The following is a 22483-nucleotide window of genomic DNA, read 5'->3' as shown; positions in this document are numbered from 1 at the left end:
CAGAATGCCTGAGATGAGAAGTGCTCCAGATGTGCTTTATTGGTTGTGGGCTTCTAAATACTCGATATGGTGGCCCAGGCATGGTAGTGCGTGCCTTCAATTCCCACTCCAGAGGCAGAGGCAGGTGGAGCTCTGAATTCAGGGCCAGCCTGGTCTTGAGATAAAAATTCTAAGAAATCCAGACATACACATTACACATATACCCTGGATATAGTTTTTATACAGTATTTTCAGTGTACTTGCATTTTAACTGTGACCATGATCTGTGAGGCATAGAATTTCACACCTACTGCTTTTCATAGTTGCTAAGAATGTTTTGGGGTATTTTGAATTCTCAAGTTAAGGCTGCTCAGCTTACGCCATTTTCTGTGTGTACCGTGTGGAACACTGTTGTCTGTCATCAGAGGCTGCCCTGCTCAAGTTTGCTTGGGTTGTTTTTCTTAGGTGATGTTTCTTGGGTATATAGCAGAGAAGACCTAATTAAAAATAATAATAACTCGATCCCTTTGATAGAAAGGATTGTTATGGACTAACAAACAGCTGTCAAGAATGATGCCTTTTGGTCTACAGTTACCAGTGGGTGAAATTTGATGCGTGCAAACCCAGGAAGGGGCAGCTCTCTCAGGAACTCCCAGAGAGCGATGGAGCTATGAGCCTTGAACCCTTTCAGACACAGACGTTTGATGACGACCATGATGGTTCTATTCTGCCAGGTATCTTTGCCTCTCTGCTTTGAAAACAGACCGTCTTTAGCCTTCTGCATCCTCAGCACACATTGCCGGGTATTAACTGAGCCAGCCATAGACTGGAGTAAGGGAGATCTAAAGCCAGCCTGGAGCCCCCATGTTACTCACAGAACATGCTGAGAAACTTCAGTGCCTCCTTCCGTAGCTTAAGCGAGACTTAGTGGATTCTGGGAGGGTTTGACTTAAGGTGAAGTCAGAGGTCAGTGGTGGCTTTGGCCCTACCTGTGGTGTCTGTATTATCTTATAAATGGAAAGTGATCAGGGGCTCAGGAATATTAGGGTCATGCAGGATTTGTGTCTATGACAAATCACCACAGCTATTTGTTTTTTCATTGTTAAAGTAAATAGCTGTTTGCTTATTTTACCAACCAAGAGCAAAACAGGGTTGGCCTTTACAGGCGTAAGGAATTAAGAGGCTGTGTATGCATCCCAGCAAAACAGGCCTGAGATTCCCAGACAACAGTTCAGTTAAAGAATCCTTTCTTCCAGGCTCCCTGGATCTCCCCGAGCTTCAGCATGAGGCCTTTGTGTCATCTTACCAGCCAGAGTTCCTGACTCATGAACCCTTGGTTGACACTGACCTGCAGGACCTGAAGTCTCCATCCCAGTGTAGCCCAATGCAGTCCTCGGATTGAACAGGAAAGAGGTGGAGCCCACTTCCTTCTCCTCACTGTGAGTTTTACTAAAACTCACTCTGTGGAAGAAGGCAGCAGCCCAGAAACAGAGAAGATACACGTTTAATCATGGATGTTTCTGTGCTGACAGTGCGCCCCAGGGTAAACCTCAGTTGCTTTTATTTTTAGTAATAAATATATCTTGGCAGTTCCACTTATTTGTGTCTTCTTGTAGTCAGGATCATTCTTGTTCAGCTCTCCCTGAGATGAACTTAAGTCTTTATAAAGGCACTTAGTCTGTTGGGCTGCTATAACAAAATATAATAAACTAGGTAGATTATATAACAGCGAATTTATCTCTCAGAGTTTGGGGGCCCAGGAAGTCAAAGTTCAAGATGTCTGGTGATAGCTTGGCCCCTGGTTCTCAGATTGCTGTCTTGCTATGACTGCGTGGTGGAAGGGAGCTCTTGGGACCCTTTTATAAGGGAAGTGATTCTAGGCAGATCCATTCTGACCTGCTCTCCTCCCTGAGGTCGTAACTGTAACATCACAGAGGGTTTAGGATTAACAGATTGAGTCCGTGGCAGCTGCTGATTCACGACATACACAGGTGCTGAAAAGTCAATAGACTTGATTCTGATCCTAGTTAGGAATATCAGATCACCAGCCCAGCAACCCAGGCCCCAGCTGTATTTTCTTATATCATTAGAACAAGTTCTCTGCTTCTTCCCAAATTAGGAACTCATATATTTATCTTTTTTTGTCAAACTTGGCGCCCTTTTGAAGAGATAAAGTCATCTTTACTCAATTTTTTATTAAAGCGTGCACTTTCATCCAGTGTTAGCACATGTTCAGATATGACATATTTGAGGATCTTTCCCTTCCTCCATATAGACTCATTGTCACTTCAGTTGGACACAGTTGGACTTTTTAGACCCCACATGTGCCATTGAAGGGTGGGGGTGGGGTGGGGGAGGGCTTGTGAAAAAAAAAACGTCTTTGGAAACAGGTTCTCACTTCTGATCTCAGCTGGCTTTGAACTCACAGATCTACCTGCCTTTCCATTGCTTGGAATAAAAGTGTGCAACACCTGTAGGCCTGGCCTAAAATGAAACTCCTAGTTGATCCTTTATTCAGGTTGTAGTCCAGTGGGCCAGTATTTTTATAAGATAAAAGGATGATGCTCTAATAAACTGACACAAACCGGTTTGGAGCACCATTCTCCTGTGTCCTCGCCTCTTCCTGGTAAATGTGCAGCTGTGAACAGCCAAGTGATGTGGTGCACTGATGTACAACCCAGCGGATTATAACAGGTTCACAGCTTTTGAACCACAAAACCTGAGTCCACTAACTGCATACATTTATGAAATTGGTGGGTGCAGTGGCCCGTGACTTTAATCTGAGTACTTTGGAGGTAGAGGAAGCTGAGTTCAAGGCCAGCCTGGTCCACATAGTGAGTTCCGGGACAGCCAGAGCTATATAGTCTCAGAAAAAAAATTTAAAAAAAAAAAAAAATTAAGGAGTCAACACCTACATCTTTTCAAAGTAAAATTCACATCCTACTAAAATACATCAGCTATGGGAAGGTTGCTTTCAACTATAGTATGTATATTGTTCACATATCCTATAAGGAAACAGAACAAGCCATGACAAAGTTCAGCCCGGCAGTGCTTCTCCTTCAGTGATGATTCAGGGCCGGTTCTTACCCTCTTGCTAGTCAGTGATTAATTTTCAAACAGTTAAGAATTCTCTCCATTTGGAGAAACACACAATCCCTACACAATGTTTTAAACTATTCAACCTCTAAGAATTTGACTCATACATGACTTCGTTACCGCATGTACTATACATAACACAAAGTATCTACTGTATGTGCCAACTAGTGTGTGTGAGAAGACCGTGGACTTGCGGTTCTTCACTACTCTTGTTTAGTGTGACTAACACCAGGGCTTGGCAGGACAAGCAGGTAGATTTTACTTTTTCTGGGGAACCGTTGGTTACTAGATTTGTGTTCTCACGGGGCCAGACGAAGAGAGAGAGCATTAGACAATAAATGCCAGCTAGAAATCCTCAGAGATCAAAGGCCTCTGCAGAATATTTTGGTTTTGGTTTCTTTCTTTGTTTTTAACCAGATAAACTCCTGACACATCTCTCTTGCTGTTTCTAATGGCCCCAGAGCCCCAGAGAATGGTGGGAAATCCTCATTGCTACAGTTCTCACTTTCTCACTTCAGAGAACAAAAGAGCTGTGCATAGGTGACAGTTAGACTCCTTTCCCCATGCCTCAATGGCACGGTGTAAGTCTGTCCCTAACAATTGACTGGCTATATGGACACATCACTAGTTATTAATACTTTTATTCCCCGTTTCTTTTTATGTGGAGGGTGGGGAAGAGGATCAAGACAGTGTTTTTCTAGGTAACTGGCTGTCCTAGAACTCATTCTGTAAACCAGCTCACCTCTGCCTCCTGAGTGCTGGGATCAGTGTGCGCCACCATGCTGGACTTACTTCCAGTTTCTAATAGGTGCACTTTTCTGAGCTGGTGGCTGTCTTTAACCAAACGGCAAACGGTATCATGACCTTTGGCTCACCTCCACTGTTGCTCTAGAAGGTATCCTGTAACTTTCCGTTCAGTCTGACTTCTTCCTTCAGTGGGGATTAGCCATAGTTGAACCTTTACCTCAGAGACCTAAGACTTACATTTAAGGATGTCATTTGCCCCAAGCGTACCTACTTCCTTGTATCCCTGTGCCTGTGATTTCCCCACCCTTTGCCTGAGAACCTGCCATGGGCTCTCTATTCCTTAGGGCCGCTCCTTAGCAGTGGCCAATATGCAAAGATTCCCTTTAGAGTAAGACTTAGGCTGAAAACAGTTTTGGAGAGCCTAATGCGGTCTGTCTAAGGTGACCTGAAAGACTTGTCATGGTGTAGTAAGGTTTGTTAGAGAAATATTTCAGCTCCACAGAAGGAAACATGGAAACTTCCATGGCTGTTTTCAGGGGGTTGTAAAGAACACACAGAGGACCAGCCTCTACAGCCTTTAAAAGTCTCTTGCCAGTCTGAGAGTCCACAGTTCTGGAAGAAGGGCAAGAATAGGGCATTTCACTCCCACTAACACCAAGGAAGTGAACACTAGCAAGGCCCAGTGATATAGTTCAGAATTAGACCAGCACAGAGGCTTAGGCTAACTCAGGGGCAGAGGAGCATTTCAAGTATCTGTGAGCCAGTGCTTATGTCGGAATGCAGGAGCAGTCGTCATTGAAAGTCCTGCATACCCAATCTAAAGGACCTGCCCTCGTTCAGAAGAGTGATCACTACTCCAGATGTCCTCAGATACCCTGTGTGTAATGTGAGCAATAAAGGGAGGGGCTGGCAGGATGCTGCTGGTGTGGTAAACGCCACATTGCTTATATTCACAGGGCCACGTGGCCCAGGCATAGCGAACAGCAACCACGGTGCCAAGACAGGCATTAAGACCCAAGATCAGGGTCTGGGTGGAGAAAGTGTCCACGGGAGCTGGAAGCCATTTGCACTGATGGTCACTGCAACAGGAGATCTAACAAGAAAAACAAAGGCCAAGCAAGTTAGAAGATTGTACCAAAACTCTGGAAACTGCTCTTTCAGATATACCAGAGAGGGGAGAGAACGAGGCCGCTCTGAGCCAAAGACCAGTTTCCTAATTAGAGAAGACCCTGTACCAGACTGGGTCTGGTTGACAGAGCCACAAGTTAATAATAAATGTCCAGGTAGGCTAAAGATAGAGCATGGAAGAGAGCATGCCCAGCATGTATAAGGTGCTGGGTTTGATCCCAGCACCAGAAAGGAATTGTTACACTCAAGTGGTTTAATAATTAAAATCAATTAGAGCAAATACTAACTTACGGAAGGAGACAAGGAAAATTAGTGAAGTATTCAGAGATAGAGAAATGTATCCTGAACATTTCTCTAGTGGTCCCTCCCTCCAGACAGCAAAGCCAGCTGTGGCCCTCTAGCACTCCCAGAGGAGGGAGGTACTCAGTAAGAGAAGGACACCAAGCAGCCATGGCCACTGAACCCTTAGAAAGCAAGCAATCCAGAGAAGACACATTATCCAGGACCCAAAGACTAAATTCTGTCCTAACCTCAACTGTGGTCCAGGGCCAGGTAAAAGACAGGCCATCAGCTAACAAAGAGGAGAGTATAGTAGACCCTTCTTGACTGTCTCTAAATTCACCTTAAGCCCGTGTGGAAGGAACCAGAGGACAGACACTGACGAGGTGTCCATGCACACACTCCTCAGCCCTAAACGCCTGCATGAGGATTGTCTGTCACTATTGTGGCATCTGCTACAGTGTCCTCTTTCCACAAATCATCTAGCCCGGTGGCCTCAGGTTTCCCAAAGACACCCCCATTTAGGAATGTCTACCTTCAATTATCAAAGATTCTATCCATGTCTTTAATAAGCGGCCCCAGTTCCGCAGTAGTGACCCCGGCTGGGTAATGGCAGGAAGCAGACTTGCCACATCAACTCATCCTAATCACCAAACTTAAGCTTTTCAAAGGAGATGCTAAACTCTTAAGAATTAATGGCTCAGAGGTTAAGAGCACACTGTCTGTTCTTCTGGAGGTCCTGAGTTCAATTCCCAGCAACCACATAGTGGCTCACAACCATCTATAATGAGATCTTCTGGCCTGCAGGATACATGAACACTGTACACATAATAAATAAATCTTTAAAAGAATGTCCTTTAAGAATTTCTGGTTTTAGCCGGGCGGTGGTGGCGCATGCCTTTAATCCCAGCACTTGGGAGGCAGAGGCAGGCGGATTTCTGAGTTCGAGGCCAGCCTGGTCTACAGAGTGAGTTCCAGGACAGCCAGGGCTACACAGAGAAACCCTGTCTCTAAAAACAAAACAAAACAAAACAAAACAAAACAAACAAACAAACGAAAGAATTTCTGGTTTTAGCACAGTGCAACAAAGGAGACAACCAAGGTTTAGAAGATTACTTTAGAGCAATGACAGTTTAACAGACAAAGGATGAATGAGGCCATTCTCTGAACCAAGGTGGCTGGCCTGAGAAAGGAAACAGAAAAGAGATATGGTTTATTAGGGGCTAATAATAAATAGAACAGTAATTTTCTCTTCCTTGGTTGCACTGTCAAACTTGTGTGCAAACAAATGATCGGTAGTTACGTATTTGGCCCTCAGAGATGAGCTCGCCACCACCCCAGCCAACCAGCTTCACCACACTGCAGTGATGGAAAGAACCTCAGTACCACAGAGATTAACCCTTCTCTTCCCCCTGCTAGTCTCACCTCAAATGTCTTGTTATCGTGCCTTTGCACCTGGATTTCCTGGTCATACGTGAGGTAGAGCAGGCTACTGTGAGCCAAGAGTTCTATCTTCTTAGGTAGTGGTCCTTGAAAGGTCAAATTTTTCTCACCATACGCCACAGCTCGAGCACCCAAGTGCAGGCGATAGGCCACAGTCTGTTTGTCTCGAGGGTGGATGCTACAGAGCAAAAAAAACAAGTGACTGGTGGCTCACAGTGACCACATATTACAAAGGAGAGCACCCGGAGCACTCAAGGATAAAATACATAATTCTTCAAAGATGTACTGATTTTTATGTGTATGAAAGTGTTGCCTGCATGTATGTCTGTGCAACACATGCATATATGGTGGCCAAGAGAGGGTGTCAGATCTTCTGGAAGTAGAGATGCAGACAGTCAGAAGCCACCATCCAGGTTCTGGGAACCAAACTGAGGGCCTCTGGAAGAATAGCAAATGTTCCTAGCCACTGAGACATCTCTCCAGCCCCTAAAATCTTTCATTTATTTTTTTTTTTTTAAAGGAAAAGGCGGAGGAAGGGGAGGAAAGAATTTCTGGGTGTGGTGGCACATGCCTGTAATCACAGCACTTGTGAGGCAGAGGCAGAAAGATCACAAGTTCAAGGCCAGTCAACACAGTCAACACAGTGGGATCCTGTCTCAAAATGCTAAAGGAAAAAGGGGGCCGGCGGCCCAGGGGGGTGGGGGAGGCGGAGTCAACTGGGGGAGGCGGAGTCAACTGGGGGGAGGCGGAGTCAAAGAAAGAAAAGAGGAAGGAGGAGAAAGAGAAGAGGAAACAAAGGATGAAGTTCGCTGAAATCAATGATCAGTGGCTAGTGACCGTAAGAACAGTGGTAAATGCTAACAGATGAAGCTCTGACCTTCAGTGGGTTTAGAACCTTAGAGCAACAGAGGGCTAGACGGAAAAGGAGTGAGAAGGACGGAGTATAAGGGCGTGGACAGGACTGTTAGACATACTGTGTATGCCATCTATGCTGGGATGGTCTTCCTTTGGGTCTGTCTGCCTTTATTTGTTCAATAAATCTTATCAAGCTCCTTGAATAATCGAATGGTAATGTATGAGGCTCCATTTCACATCTGAAATCTTGACTCCTACAGCACTGTTCATTGGAACGGACAACGAAAATGCCACCCTTCCTGAGTCCACGTTAGAATCCCATGGCCTCCTCTCACTGGAGGTGCTTGCATTCATGTTTAGCTTAGTGTAAGCAAGTGACCTGTGTGGTATGCTGGCTAGCCACCTAGGTTGTCTTGACACAGCTTAAGTCATTTTGGAAAAGAGAACCTCGATTGGGAAAATGCTCTCACCTGATTGGCCTGTGGGAAAGCCAGTAATGCATTTTCTTGGTTAATGATTGATGTGGGAGGGCCCAACCCAGTGTGGGTGGAGCCAGCCACCCCTGGGCTGGTGGTCCTGGGTTCTATACGAAAGCAAGCTAAGCAAGCCATGGGGAACAAACCAATAAGCAGCAAGGGCATCAGCTTCTGCCCTTAGGTTCCTATCCTGCCTACGTTTCCCTCCTAACTCCCTTTGAGGATGGAGTGTGATGTAGAACTGTATGCTGGGACTGGAGAGACAGCTCAGCCATTGAAGGCCAGGCTCACAGCCAAAAATATAAGAACTGTATGCTGAAATCAACTCTTTTCCACGTAGCTTTTGGTCATGGTGGTTTGTAACAATGTAGAAACCTTCACTAATTTATGTAGCTTCTGGATGGCAGCACTTATTTGCCAAGATAAGACTTATAAGATATGATAGAAGGAAGATAAACTTGGAGACTCGCTTTTTAGTGTTGGTACTAGGGCTTGAACTAGGAGCTAATGAGCTACATCTCAACTCTCTGGAGATGTTTAGTCTGGATCTATAAGCAAAGTCTCCATTGACCTGCTTTGATGGAGTGTAAACATGACTGGCTTTGTTGTATCAAAGCTCTAAGGGAAGTGCAAAGGGGGCTTTGTTTGGTTGACTGGTCAGGGTTCCTGTGAGGAGGGATGGCAGGGTGGGAGAGTTATGCTTTGATTTGGGTTACTGCAGAATATCCTAACATAGATGACATCTAAGCTCCAACCCATAGTCTAATCCATCCCGTTACAAGAAAACATCACAGGGAAAGACTCCAGGCAAGAGCATTCCCAGGTAACCCACAGCTGAAGAGGCAACCATACCTCCCAAAAGGTGAGTCTCTATCACAGAGATCCATAGCGACAGCCATGAAAGTGTTGGGCATCTTCAGGTTGGGGACAAAGCCAAAGTCTGCTGTCTGATGCCAGCGGATCTCTGGAAATCCAGGATCTGATGAGTTCTTTAAAATGTATGAAGACAGCTAAAAAGAAGAAAGATGCTGTCATTTTTATTGCCTTGGAACCCTGGATGCTTCTCATCGGCACTTTGCTTCTGCTTCACTGCGTGTCCAAACATTTATTCAAGTATTTTCTGAGCATCTCACGTTATTCAGGGTAGACTCCAACAACCACATGGCCTTTTACAATGAATGTACTCGGAGGCTTATTTTGCCTCCCACTCAGTCCAGGCTGGCCCTGTGGTTTGCTGAGTGTGGCAAGACTCTTATGCAGCTTCAAGTCTTTTCCCAGAGTCCTTTGCTTCTGGCTTCATGCTCTTGAAATCATGTATTGGCCATGAGAGGGGGAAAAAATGTCCAGCTACTCTGTTTGAGAAATTTTAAAGAGAGGAAACCTTGGACAGCTTATGGAGATAGCTAGAAATACCAGCTAAGGGGGACAATCGTGTTCATTCTAGATCCTATAGTCAAATTATGGCCACACGGCCAGGCAGTGGTGGCACATACCTTTAATCTAGGATTTAGGAGGCAGAGGCAATCAGAACTCTGAGATTGAGGCCAGCCTGGTCTTCAAGGTGAGTTCTAGGATAGCCAAAGCTACACAAAAAAAAACTCTGTCTCAAAAAAGAAAAAAGGAAGGAAGGGAGGAAGAAAGGAAGGAAAGAAGAAAGAAGAAAAATTATGACCACACAAGCAAGTCTCACAACACACAGGACAGACGAGCCAGCCATGGACTGTAAGTAGATTACATTGTAAGGTACTGATCTAGGGTAATTTGCTACAAAGCAATAGGGAGCTGAGAGATGGGTGTGCAGCAGAGGGCTGGACACTGCAGAGAAGCAAAGAAGTCCACTCTGTATGTGGCAAGTCTCAAAAAGACTCATATCTTCACTCCTTATATCCACACCTCTTGAACGTGACTGCAGTTCTTCCTACTATCCACCCACTGATTCTGAGTTCAACTATGGGGCTTGCTTTGGCCTTTTTGGAAGCTGAACTTAGTATGTCTGTGCCTAGCCTGTGCTGGTTCTACTTGTGTCTTGTACTTCTGTTGGCACCAACAGAGGAAGGTGACTGGGCTAGCCTACTGCTCTCTAGACAGGGATGAAGACTGTTGTACCAGCTGGTTTTGTGTGTTGAGACAAGCTATCACCATCAGAGGAAGTAGCCTCAGTTGAGGAAATGCCTCCATGAGATCCAGCTGTAAGGCATTTTCTCAATTAGTGATCAGTGGAGGAGGGCCCAGCTCATGGTGGGTGGTGCCTTTCCTGGGCCGGTGGCCCTGGGTTCTATAAGGAAACAGGCCGAGCAAGCCAGTAAGCAGCACCCCTCCATGGACTCTGTATCAGTGCCTATCCTGACTTCCTCCACTGATGGACTATGAAGTCTGGAAGTGTAAACCAGATACACCTTTACCTCACCAACTTGCTTTGTTTTTGTCATGGTGTTTCATCGCGGCAATAGAAACTCTAATTAGGACAGCTGTAGAACGGAACTGTCCTCTAACAAGCCCAGTTCCGCTTCATCTGGAGCTGAGTTCCGACTAAGCCCCCCAGGGTTCTTAAGGGGCCCTGGTAGGTCTAAACAAGATCACCCAACCCCCAGTTCCTCTGGTATGTAGACTATAACATAAAGAATATTCTGAGCCATGGAATTTGGAAGTGGTCTGTGTCACAGCAACTGCTATGAGTGCTTACAAAGCTGTAACGTTCTGCTGGACAGATCTGAGCCTAACAAAATCAATTTGTAAGCACATAAAATGGTATGGATTGAAAGCTAAAGTGGAGGTACAGCAATTTGAGTATATGCATGTCAAATAGACAGCAGTCACTATTATACAAGGGCATCCCTCATAATATATTTAGAAATTTTAAAAACAAACAAAAAAACAGGCAAAAAACCATATGAGAAGCTATCCAAGGAGCCCTGCTTGGACAAAGAAGAACTGTTTGAGAAGCAATTCTTAAAGAAGAACTGCTGTTTCTGAGAGAAGGTGCACTCTACCCCGGGGGGGGGGGGGGGGCGGGGGTTGTGACGAAAGTTCGAAATTGGAAAAACAGCCGGCCAAGTGTGTGAACACTGTTGCTGTTTGATTGTGTGAATGGTGGGAGCCACTGAGTGTGTCATGGCTACGGAGTCCTGTGGCTCAGCTGAAAACTTTAAAATGGCCAGCCTTAAAAGAATCTCAGTTCAATGAGTGCCACTGAAACTGCTGACATAGTAAAGGTAAGTTGTAAAGACAGCATGGTGACTGGACAGAGAAAATGACCGCCCATGAAGCGTTGTGATGTTGTTACCTAGCTTAGAATTTGAATATCCACAAAAATACACATATTGAAGAACTGGTCCCCAGTCCACGGTGCTGGTAAGGAGGTGAAAGAATCTTTAAGAGATGGGACCTACTAGGAGGAAGTTAGGTCACTGGGAAGTTGATTTCAAGGTGGATACTAAGGTGCCAGTGTCTTGCCCCCAACCTCAGGTACCATAAAGTGAAAAGGCTTCTCTGACACATACCCCCACAATGATGACAATGGGACCAACTAGTTACAGACTGCAATCTGAGCAAAACAAGCCATCCTCCTGTTTAGTTGACTTGTCTCAGGAACTCATTATGGTGGCAAAAGGCTTAATATTTTTAGACATAGACAGACGGACAGACAGACAGACAGACAGACAGATGCAAGCACCCAAGCCAGACCTTTCTAGTGAGGTAATAATGGGAATGAGATGCTCAGAAATGAAACAAACCAACAGGACCAGAGAGCCAACTTGACAAAGGGCTCAAGAGAAAGCACTAAGGACATAGCTTAGAATCTGGAACATTTGGATTAACTTTTGGGGACCTAGGGCAACTCACCAAAGACAACCAGAACGTTCGGAAAATATTGTTCCAAAAAGAGCCTGTGAAGGATCAACAGCTGGTGTAGCATCAGTCCATGCATTCATTCTCTTAACAAATGTTTACTTGATGCAGGCACCAACCTCACCAAGAAGATAGAGTAGGAAACAGAACAAAACAAAACAAAAAAATGCAAATTTTTTACAAGATCATGTTCCAGAGGAGAGACATGACTAATGAACAAAATAAGAAAAATGTGGTAATTTACTTTATTATCAAGAAAAATAATAGGTATGCTGAAAAATATATGGTATATCTATTTTAACACATATGACATATATATTATAGAAAAGAGAGAGAGTTCCAGGGCTGAACAAAGACATCAACAGAGAAAGCAAGCTATGTAGATACTAAGATGATACACTCTGACACTTATGTGACCCTTATATCCTTATATGATATTATATCCTTTGTGGTGGAGACCTGTAGCTTGCTTCTCACCAACACACTATGGTAATAGGATGTTACTCCTATGATTACATCCTGTCACATGGCAAAGAATGCATTTGCAGATGTAACATTGCTAACCAGTTGGCTTCAAGATCACCAAAAGGGAGGGAAGCTTGGTGAGCCTGACCAAGTCAGGGGTGCCCTTCAGAGACGGTCTGGAGCCATGGAGTGGCCCTGCTGCCCTTCAGAAATCTGACTGCCATAGGTCCTATAGCAGCTTCAAGAAAATTAACTTTGCCAACAATCATGAAACCTAGACAAGAACCCCAAAGTCTCAGAGACTCTAACTCTGCCAGACACCATTTCTGTAACCACAAGCAGAGAATGTAGCTAAGCCATCTGTGTCCCAGATCACACCACACTCATGGGAGTTGAGAGATAATAAATAAATATATGTTGGATGGTTTCAAGCTGTTAAATATAGTACCATGTAGCAATAGAAAATAAACACTTTGCAGGTAGGAGAAAAAGAATTAAAGAATTTAAAGTGTGGAATTTGAATATCCACAAAAATGCACATATTGAAGAATTGGTCCCCAGGCCATGGTGCTGGTAAGGAGGTGAAAGAATCTTTAAGAGAAGGGGCCTACTAGGAGGAAAGTGTACTTAAGGGGAAAAAAATCAGGCAGCCAGTAAAATGAGTTAAATGAAATAGGCAGAGAGTGTTGGGAAGTAAGGTCAGAGGGTGATGGGAACAAAGCCTTGTTAGCATCAGTTGCTACTCAATTGGGGTGGGGCACACTGGAACCTTGACTGATACATTGATAATGTCCTAAAGAGGAAGAGTCAAGGTAGAAGCAAGAAGGAAGGCTCTGATAGGAGACAACAAGGCAAGGGAGAGTCTTTGGCTAGGGATGGATCAGTCGAGGTAAGTGCTCTAGACTCTATACAGTGAGAAGTCGGATTAACCACTTCACACTGAAAGTTGATATGCCCCTCAACCTGCAGAGAACAGAAGCTCTTGGAAGATCCTTTACCTAGTCCAAGTACTGAGAACAAATGACTGTTGAAGGCCAAGCATAAATTCAATGCCAATATGAATCCCTCCAAAGGGGTTCGTTGAGGAAGAAGCAGAGAAAATAATGTAAGAGTCAAAGGAAGGGTATGCCTTTAGAGGAATGGACCACTAACTTCTGATTCTAACACGGACAAAACAAGAACATTGCAAAGTTTTTACAAGATCACATTCCAGAGGGGAGACATAACCAATGAACAAAATAGGACAAATGTGATAACTCACTTTATCATCAAGAAGATAGTGTGTGTGTGTGTGTGTGTGTGTGTGTGTGTGTGTGTGTGTGTTTTCTGGGGCTGAACAAAGACAACATAAGAGAGAGTAAGCTATGTATATAATGAAGCATGTTAGAATTCTAAGATGATACACTCTGTGTGTATCTAAGGATACACACACCCTTGCATTATATGTGAGTTACACTGGAACTCACAGCATCTATGATTACCTGCACAAGAGCTGTAAAAGACTGTGCTTGCCAACACTATCATGAAAATATGAGGGGCTCATGGAGCCCCTCCCCCTTCCCCTCCCCCTCCCCCTCCCCCTGAGGATTTATATATCGTTAACAGTTGCTAAGGAGAGACATTTCCTCCAGTGATGTAGCTACTGGTAAGGCACCATGCTCCTGTAAACAAACCTTCACCCACGATTCCACATGGTCGGACACACACATACTAATTCACATACTCACACACATACACACTCATACACACACAAGACATGAAAGTAGAAGAGGAGCTACCTGGAAAGAAGCAGGATTAGCAGGAGGGGGAGACAAGAGACTGAGCAATGGAGGGTATGTGACCAAATTGCTTATATACACAAAGAAAATGTCCTGATGAAACCTACCATTATGTATAACCAGTATACCATAATAAAAGATCAAATAAAAAGGAAGAAAAAAACCTTACCACTATGGTGACACAGTATTTCCTGCTATTTCTTTCTTTCTTAGTTCCCTGGTACTTGCAAGCACCCTGTTCTTTGATTTAGACAGCATCTTCTTCCCAGTCCTAGTTCCAGCCAATGAAAGACATCCACCTACTCTCTGTCTCTCTTACAAACATGATCTAACAATAAGTCAGACCGCAGTCTGGCCAGCATCCAAGTTGTCATTTGACACTATTTCAAAACGTCTGACCCCATCAGAGAAGTTACGTTCTACACAGACTGTTCTACCCAGTCTTACTCATCATGCTGCTGCCCAGAAAATAACTCACATCATCACATGGCCAGATGAAACTTTAAGGATGTTTTCCGATTCGTGAGTGATGAGTGTGACATTAGGAAAACAGAAAGCTTGAAACAGTGGCAAGCAGGAGCCTTGACTACGGCACAGAATTAAAGGAACATTCCAGTGCTCTTGGTAAGACTCTGCCATGCAAATCTGTCTTTAACATAGGAAATGACAAACTGTGCTTCACACCAGAATCTTGTAAAAACTAAAAGAATAAGGCTGAGGAGACAGCTCAGCCAATACAGGGTTGGCATGGAAAGTTTGATCACCGGAAATCACATTCTAGCAGCGTGGAAGCTGAGACAGAATTCCAGGCTGATAAGTGACTTCACTGCAAAAAATGACGGCCAGCCCCTGACAAGCCATACCCAAAGTTGTCTTCTGGCCTTCTACATGCAAGTACATGTACCTGCACCAACACACACACACACACACACACACACAGAGAGAGAGAGAGAGAGAGAGAGAGAGAGAGAGAGAGAGAGAGATCTAATGAGTCATCCATCTTTCAATCCAAGGACTGTAAATGGAACCAGAGTCACCAGCAAGTGTCATAACAGGATCAAACCAACAAAGCCACTATAAACACCCTAAAGCTCACACACAGACCTGCTACAATCAGCCCTCCAACTCAAAGTCCTTTCCTTAAAAGGGCAGTTGGCTGAGAAGTCTCTTCATTATCCACCGACGGCACTACTGCACCCTGGCCACGTGGGGGCGCCAGCATACTCCACACCCAAATGAAATGCTTGTGGGTTGGTTTTTTTTTTTTCCTAATCTGAAGTACAGCAAAGCTTGGTTCAACCTCCCGTGGTGTTTCTTACAAATACAAAGGCTAATGAAGATATGTAACTGCCAAACAAAGAAACCCACAGAACTGGTCACATTCAAAAGATGTTACAAATAACAGGGAAGTTTCAATCTGTTCCTCCAAGTTCTCTTTTAAACCCAGCCTCCAGATCTTCCTTCCCTCATACTTCCAGCCACCTGTCTATCAGTAACTCTTAAGTGTCCCACCAGCCCTGGTCTCTTCCATGGGCTCCAGTCCTAATTTCTAACTGTGTTCTCACCCCTGCATTATTTCAAACACCGTACGTCATCTTTCCTAACAATAATAAATGCTAACACCCAGCATGTTTTCACACAGGTTAAGTCATGTAATACTTAAAATAAGAAAGATGTTTGTTCAGAGTCACACAGCTCAAAGAGCAGGAATCCCAGATGTCTAACTCCAGGCACAGGCCTTGAACTGCTATTTTCAGTTGTCACACTGGGTATTCTCCCTTTGAATCCACAAACTTACAAATACATGTGATAATATTAAAGGTAACCAGCATATTTTTGTTGGTAATAAAGTTAAGGCTAAGAGGTAAGAGACTTCTACAAACTGTAAAATTAAAATTAAAAAAAAAAAAGACCATATGTCATGTTTTTAAGTATCCAAGTACGTATTTTTCATTCGAACTACATAATCACCTTCAAATAACCAGTACATATAAAAAAAAAGTAATCAATAATTCATGCTAGGTGAAAGAAAGGCAATAAAAACACTTTCTGGGAAACAGGGCACGGTGGCCAGGGAGACGGGTCAGTAAGCATTTGCCACAAAAGCATTGAGACTTGAGTTCAGATCCACCCAACCTGCATAAGGCCAGGATGGGTAGCACACGTCAGTGACCCAGCATTTCTTCAACAAAATAGGGAGCCCACACAGGAGAGCCAGCCCATACGCCTGTAGAGCAGCTTGCCTGGTGTTTGCAGTGGTAAGCAGTGAGACCTTGTCTTAAACAAGGACGAAGGTGAAGACTGACACCTGTCCTCTGACTTCTGTATGGACGCTGTGATATACACACAGACGCACACCATACAAACAGAAGCAAACACACAGCATACACACAGACCCTAAATACACAATTACACATAAGCACACGCCACACAGACACAAGCAAACACACACCACACAAACACACACCATACAAACACACCATACATACACAATTACACATAAGCACACACCACACAGGCACACATACACAGAAGCCTTCTTGCGGAGGAGTATGGTTTTGTTTTGTTTTCTTTTTTAAAGATGAGGTACAAGAGACAAAGGGAAGTGAAAAGAAAGTATCTACGAGGTTCACAGGGTAATATCTAAACCATGACAGTGGCCATTCAGTGGCCAGTGAAGGTTGGGCCTTCCTTTCCTAACACTTTAATTGTGTAATTTCCTACAAAAATTTTTTCATAAAAGCCAGAACTACCACTAGAAAGTCTAGGCATTGTCATGAATATAATTTTGACCTTGGCCCATGTATTTATTCCTTTTGTCTCAGGATGAATGTGCAATCCTTCTGACTAGCTCCCTCTAACCAGAAGCAGGGCTTCATCTCTTGACAGTGTTCTTTCATTTTGTATTGCAAGTCATCCTTTGTGTTAACCAACTACATACTAGGAATATAAACCTGACCTCAATAAACATAGCCACCTATACAACTCACACATTAACAAAACGAGAGCACAAGAGATTACTAAGAAAGGCCTTATCTGAGGAAAGGGCTCTAACCCAGACTGAATAATCAAAATCCTAAGATCCAATCACAAATCCTAAGATACAAGCAGAGATCCTAAGATCCTAAGAACCAATCACAAATCCTAAGATCCAAGCAGAGATCTAGGAAAGTGTATGAGAGAAAAGTTGTTTCAAACAAAGGACATGTATGATCCCTGGAAGACAGAGAGTATGGTCAGTTCTAGAGGGTATGGGGAGAACAGCAAGTCAGGGGAACGTGGGGAAATTAATGTGCTTGTTTGGTTGATCGGTTGGTTAGTAGGTCTATGACACAGCAGAACCAGTCTGAGCCAGCCTAGGAAATGCACAACCCTACACAGCATGGGATAGTCCACGTTCTTACATACAGTTGCTAAAGGTACAGTTATACAAATTCATAATTTTAACAAAAAATGGGGACTGGACAAAGCCTTGGAGGGGGTTTTATCTTTTGACCCAGCAATTTCACTTCTGGGGATTTATCTTATGGCAATAGTTAAGCTACAAGAAATGTGCTGTCAGGAAAATAGCGTGCCACGGTTTGTAAAAGCAAAATAACAAAAAGCACTTAGTTCCCATCCATTAAGAACTCACTTAAATATGTTACAATGCACCCGCAGTTCAGAATACTCGGTAATCATGACAAATCACGTTGAAGAATAATATTTATCGGCATGCAAAAGGCTTACAATACGATAGGGAGAGAAAAGACAACTATGCACAAACAAAAGTCTTTTTTTTCTTGAGTTCTCCATGGTCTTAGCTTTGTGGTGGGAATAGTCGGGACTGTTTTTTTGATTTGGCTTTTGTTTGGGTGTTTGTTTTACCTTTTAAATTTTTTTCAAGTGAAACTGGGGTGCTTTTATAATAAGAAAGATTCATCGTTTATTAACATTTTTGAAGGTGTAATCACCTTATCAGTAAGTTCATATGAACTAATATACAGCTCGGAGCCAGCACACACTGTGAGGGCAAACATGGAGCTACAAATCCTTGTGCAGGCATGCACACAGCCCACACCATCCGCACGTGCCCATAGACTCCCTTCCTCTGAACACATACCTGGACAAACCCAAATGGAAAGAAACGCTCTGTCTGACCCTGGGAGCCATAGTGGAAGGTCTGGCGCCAGTCTGAAATGAGTGCAGGAAACATGCAGGCGTACAGGTCTCTGTTATAATTTGCATTGGCCTCTCCTAAAAACAACAAAACAAAACAAAAATATCAATATTGGGAGAGGAGTTTGGTGTGGATTTTTAAAATATCCTACATTTTTTCTTCTCCCACATCCTTGCCCTGAGGTAGTGGCCTTGCGTGCCCTCAGGTTGATGGACAGAGAGGCATCAGCAAGCATGGCGCAAGTGGAGGCTTCTAAAGAGCCTGGGCTTTGGGCTTGGCTCTCTCTAGATGTTCCTGGAACTCTTTCACCGAGATGGAAATGAACTACAAGTGTGAGCCAATCTGCTAAAGGCCAGGCCACCTGAGAATCACAGTGTCCAGCACACTGTCCCCAGTAAATGAATATGAGAAACAGGCCATCCTATGTCCACCTCCCCCTAGACACTAGATAATTTAGCAGGTAACCAAGGACAAAGTGGAGACCCCAGCTGAGGCAGCACAGATGGGAGAACCACCCTGCTCACCCAGAGGAAAGAGGGCTAAAGAAAATGATAAACTCACTGGGTTTTGAAACCATTAACTCTTTGGGGTACTTTGTTACACAGCAAAAGCTAACTGACACCAATGGAGAAAGGACACGCTTACCCTGGTACCATACCACCCCTTTCAAAGTCATGTTTTGCAGTGGGTGGATCATGGCATTCCAGAGGACGGAATGTGTTACTGGTCCAGCCACATCAAGAGATGGAACCACCCTGAAATCAACAAGATGAACAAAGCCAGCAATCATATGACAGTCAGCCTATCCAGGTTCACTTGGACAGACCTCACACTGAAACAGCCCAGAGGCAATCCAGTCTGTTGCGTTGCACTTGAAAATGTGGAAACAGTCTTGCAATTCCACCAGGCTCTTCTCAGGGAAAGTGTAGCAATCGGTTCTGTGTGAGTCCACAGTGGGCCATGCCAGTTTCCAGATAAGGCCATTAAAGTCAGAGGGAGGGCTGATTTACAAGCAATAAATTCAGCTAACTACTACTCAGTAGACAGACTAGCTTAAGTGTGCTGCTTTGGGGAGTAATGGCATGATGATTTTCCACACAGCTAAACCATTGTATACATGCTTAATCTTTCTGCAAGATAAATTCCCAGCAATGGCATTATGGAGTCAAAAACAATTTTGTTTTAGCTTTGGATACGGTCCCAGACTTCTCTGAGGAATACATATACACGTTTATCTTTGCGGTAGCTATAGATGAGAATTCCCACTTTCCTACTTGGTTCGTTTAAGTCCCCTCCTACTCTACTAAAAGCCATTTCTTTTCTCCAAACTTAATATCTCCATCCCACCTTCACTCAGGTATTTATCCAAATACCCAAACTGTACTAAGGAAAGAACTCTCCCTCCTCCCAGAAGCTTTCCCAGAGAGACAGTGCTCACGAAGGTAGAGCACACATACCTGGTCATCTCCATCTGCATATAGTCTTGCTTTTTGTTTGTTTGCTTTTTTCTAACTAGTTCTTTCTCTTCTGAAATATACTTCCCACCCAGCTTTTCCCAAGCAGGCTTTCATACTCAGTACACTAACATATTTTTAAATATATATTTACACATTCATTCTTCCTATGTGGCAGTTTACTCTTGAGGAAAGAGAGCACAGTGGTTAGGAGGAGGCCAGGCATTGGAGCCAGACTGGCCTATACTTTCTAGTCCCATCCACAAGCCAGGTCCTGATCTTCTGTAGGACTTGGTATCTTTAACTGTGGTTTAGTAGCTGTATCTACACTTTAGGGAGATGTTTAAAAAAAACCATAGGAACCAGTGCAGATAAAGACCCTACAACAGTACCCTCCACAGAAAGCTGTCAGCAAGCACTTAGCTATTGCTGTCACTGAATTAAACAAGTATAATCCCCTCTTGACTTGTTCCTGGATGACTGTGGTTGCCCATGACAACAACACTTGCCCTGTGCATGAATGAACTCCAGACACTCAGGACAAACATGAACACTCAGCACGCACTTACCTCCTAAGAGGACATGAGGACTCCTCACTTTTACATTCATTCCTCATGGGCTTCATTGTGGGCTGACGAACTCTTTCAACCTTTGTATCAGGGACTCCACAGGCTTTCAGTGTCCTTCTAGATGACCAGACTTCAATGGGTGTCCCACCCCAACTGGAGGAGACCAGCCCAATGGGATATTGCAGAGTATCATAGAGATAACGCCCAAAGAGCCAGCATACTGCAGACATGTAAGTGAAATTTCCATGGCCCAGGTTTCCTGTGCAGAGAAAGAGTTAGAGGGAAAGTTAGGAGAAAGGCAGAAGGATACGAACTGGAGCTGTAACCTGAGTAGAGCCAGCAGTGGGCTCCTTTCTAAGATGAGGGCTAAGGACAAGATACAGCCCAGAATGAAGCATGACTTCCAAAGCTCCCCTAAGGAGAAGGATCTTTTTCCACAGGGGAAAATTACAGTGTTCGTGACAGTTTCCCTTGATTGCTGTTCAGTTTGCTTGTTTGTTTGTTTTGTTTCAGTTGCTCAAACTGCTTTTTCCCATAATGAGGAAACAAGAGCTCTCAGTCTGGCATGAAGGCAAATGGAAACAACTGTGGCGTAGTCTGAACATAAATAATCCCCTTACATAATCAGGGATCCAAAACTCTAAGCAGGTTTTTGTGAAACCCCAACCCCTCAGGCACACAGGAATCCAGGAACATGAAGTCTTCCTCAGTAGATACGTGGGACAAAACCTGTAAGGTCCCTTTGCCACCTTATATCCCCTCCCCTTCCCCTAAGGCAAACAGCCAGTAGGTAGAGAGAAGTGTTTTCTTCTGGGTGATGTATGACCACTTCCATAGCTGAAGTAATGAAATTGTGGGCACGTGAGTGCTGAGGATTCCAGCAAAAAGGGAGAGACAGCAACCATAACCAGTTTTGCTTTCACCGGTCTCATTTCTTTCAACTGTTCATATTGCCCAGGAACCAACACAAGCTGGTGTGTGTGAGCTGTCCATACTAGAGGAAGTTGAAGAGGGGAGGGGAAGACGGAAAGCCACACAGAGACAGGATCAATGCAAACCAGTACATGTAAAAGCCTCCATGAGGCACTCCGTTTAATCCTATAAAGGACCCAAACCCAAGAAGTGCAATAGGAGAAAATCGATCAATTTCTGACAAATTAGAATTGATTGAGCACCTATTATGTGTCCAGAACTACACAGTGGTTGAGATACAGCAATGAAAGAGACACAAAGAGTCTCTCCTCCTAAATTCTAAAGCTTCCTGAACGGGTCCAGGGATTAGCTAAGTAAAATAAGTGGCAAAGTACGGCGTCTTAAGAGACACAAACAAGTTTGAGCTGGAGTTGACAACAAAGAAGAGCTACATCTCCAGTACCATGCCTACCTGCGGCTACATTCCCTGCCAAAATGATAATGGACTAGCCCTCTGAAGCTGTAAGCAAGCCCTCAGTTAAAAGTCATTTGGAGGGACTTCATCTCATTCATAACTGTGTCTCTAATGTCTAGGATATAAGCATGGGACATATATGCTTGCCAGTGTGAGGTGTGAGGAGCCAGTTAAAGGCAGACCTACCGATGAGTAGGTAGAGGAGAAAGGTAACCAAAAAGGATAATTAGGAGACCAGAGGACAGACAAGAATTTGTTTATTTATTTGTGTGTAAAGTATGTGTCTTTGTGCGCATGTGCACATGTGTGTCAACATGTGCAAGTATGTATGTGAACATGTGTGGAAGCCGGAGGTAAGTGTCAGGTGTCTTCCTCAATCATCCTCTACCTCATTCATTCATTCATTCATTCATTCATTCGTTTGTTTGTTTGAAATTGCCTCTCACTATTTATTCAGCTAGGCTGACTGGCCAGTAACTCCCAGAGATCACTTTGTCTCTGCCTCCCCTGTGATGAAATGACAGACATATGCTGCCACATCTGCCTTTAAAATGAGTGCCGGGGTTCTGAATTCGGGTCCTGGTGCTTACATTGCCTCCAGAGCAGTGGTCATGGTGGTGCCTGTCTCTAATCCCCTTTAATTCCCTTTATTCCCTGCACTCTGCTAGCAAAGGCGGGCAGATGGATCTCTGAGTTTGAGGCCAGCCTAGTCTACAGAGCAAGTCCCTGGACATCCAGGGCCACACAGAGAAACCGTGTCTAGGAAAAAAAAAGAAGGAAGGAAGGGAGGGAGGGAGGGAGGGAGGGAGGGAGGAAGGA

The 22483-nt window shown here is 44.1% G+C and overlaps 2 protein-coding genes across 2 annotated transcripts in view; one reads left to right on the top strand and one right to left on the bottom strand.

Moving 5' to 3' along the window:
• The window catches only part of Tbrg1 (transforming growth factor beta regulator 1), a 6926-nt gene extending 5352 nt beyond the window's left edge, over positions 1 to 1574 (top strand). The window contains exons 6-7 of the mRNA XM_028755756.1: positions 571 to 713; positions 1236 to 1574. Coding sequence (XP_028611589.1) covers positions 571 to 713; positions 1236 to 1381 — 289 coding nt within the window. The 3' untranslated portion in view covers positions 1382 to 1574. The remainder of the gene's footprint in view (positions 1 to 570; positions 714 to 1235) is intronic.
• A 580-nt stretch (positions 1575 to 2154) lies between these two features.
• Positions 2155 to 22483, bottom strand: part of Siae (sialic acid acetylesterase) — a 36810-nt gene continuing 16481 nt past the window's right edge. Inside the window, exons 5-10 of the mRNA XM_028755786.1 lie at positions 20278 to 20536; positions 18900 to 19009; positions 18198 to 18331; positions 8856 to 9013; positions 6655 to 6850; positions 2155 to 4915 (exon numbers count right to left, since the gene is read on the bottom strand). Of these exons, the coding sequence (XP_028611619.1) occupies positions 4640 to 4915; positions 6655 to 6850; positions 8856 to 9013; positions 18198 to 18331; positions 18900 to 19009; positions 20278 to 20536 (1133 nt within the window). The 3' untranslated portion in view covers positions 2155 to 4639. The remainder of the gene's footprint in view (positions 4916 to 6654; positions 6851 to 8855; positions 9014 to 18197; positions 18332 to 18899; positions 19010 to 20277; positions 20537 to 22483) is intronic.

The sequence above is a fragment of the Grammomys surdaster genome, unplaced genomic scaffold, assembly GCF_004785775.1.
Source record: "Grammomys surdaster isolate TR1022 unplaced genomic scaffold, NIH_TR_1.0 126086, whole genome shotgun sequence".
Classification (NCBI taxonomy): Eukaryota; Metazoa; Chordata; class Mammalia; order Rodentia; family Muridae; genus Grammomys; species Grammomys surdaster.
Note: the sequence above shows the minus strand (reverse complement) of the source record. Positions and strands in the feature narration are given on the sequence as shown.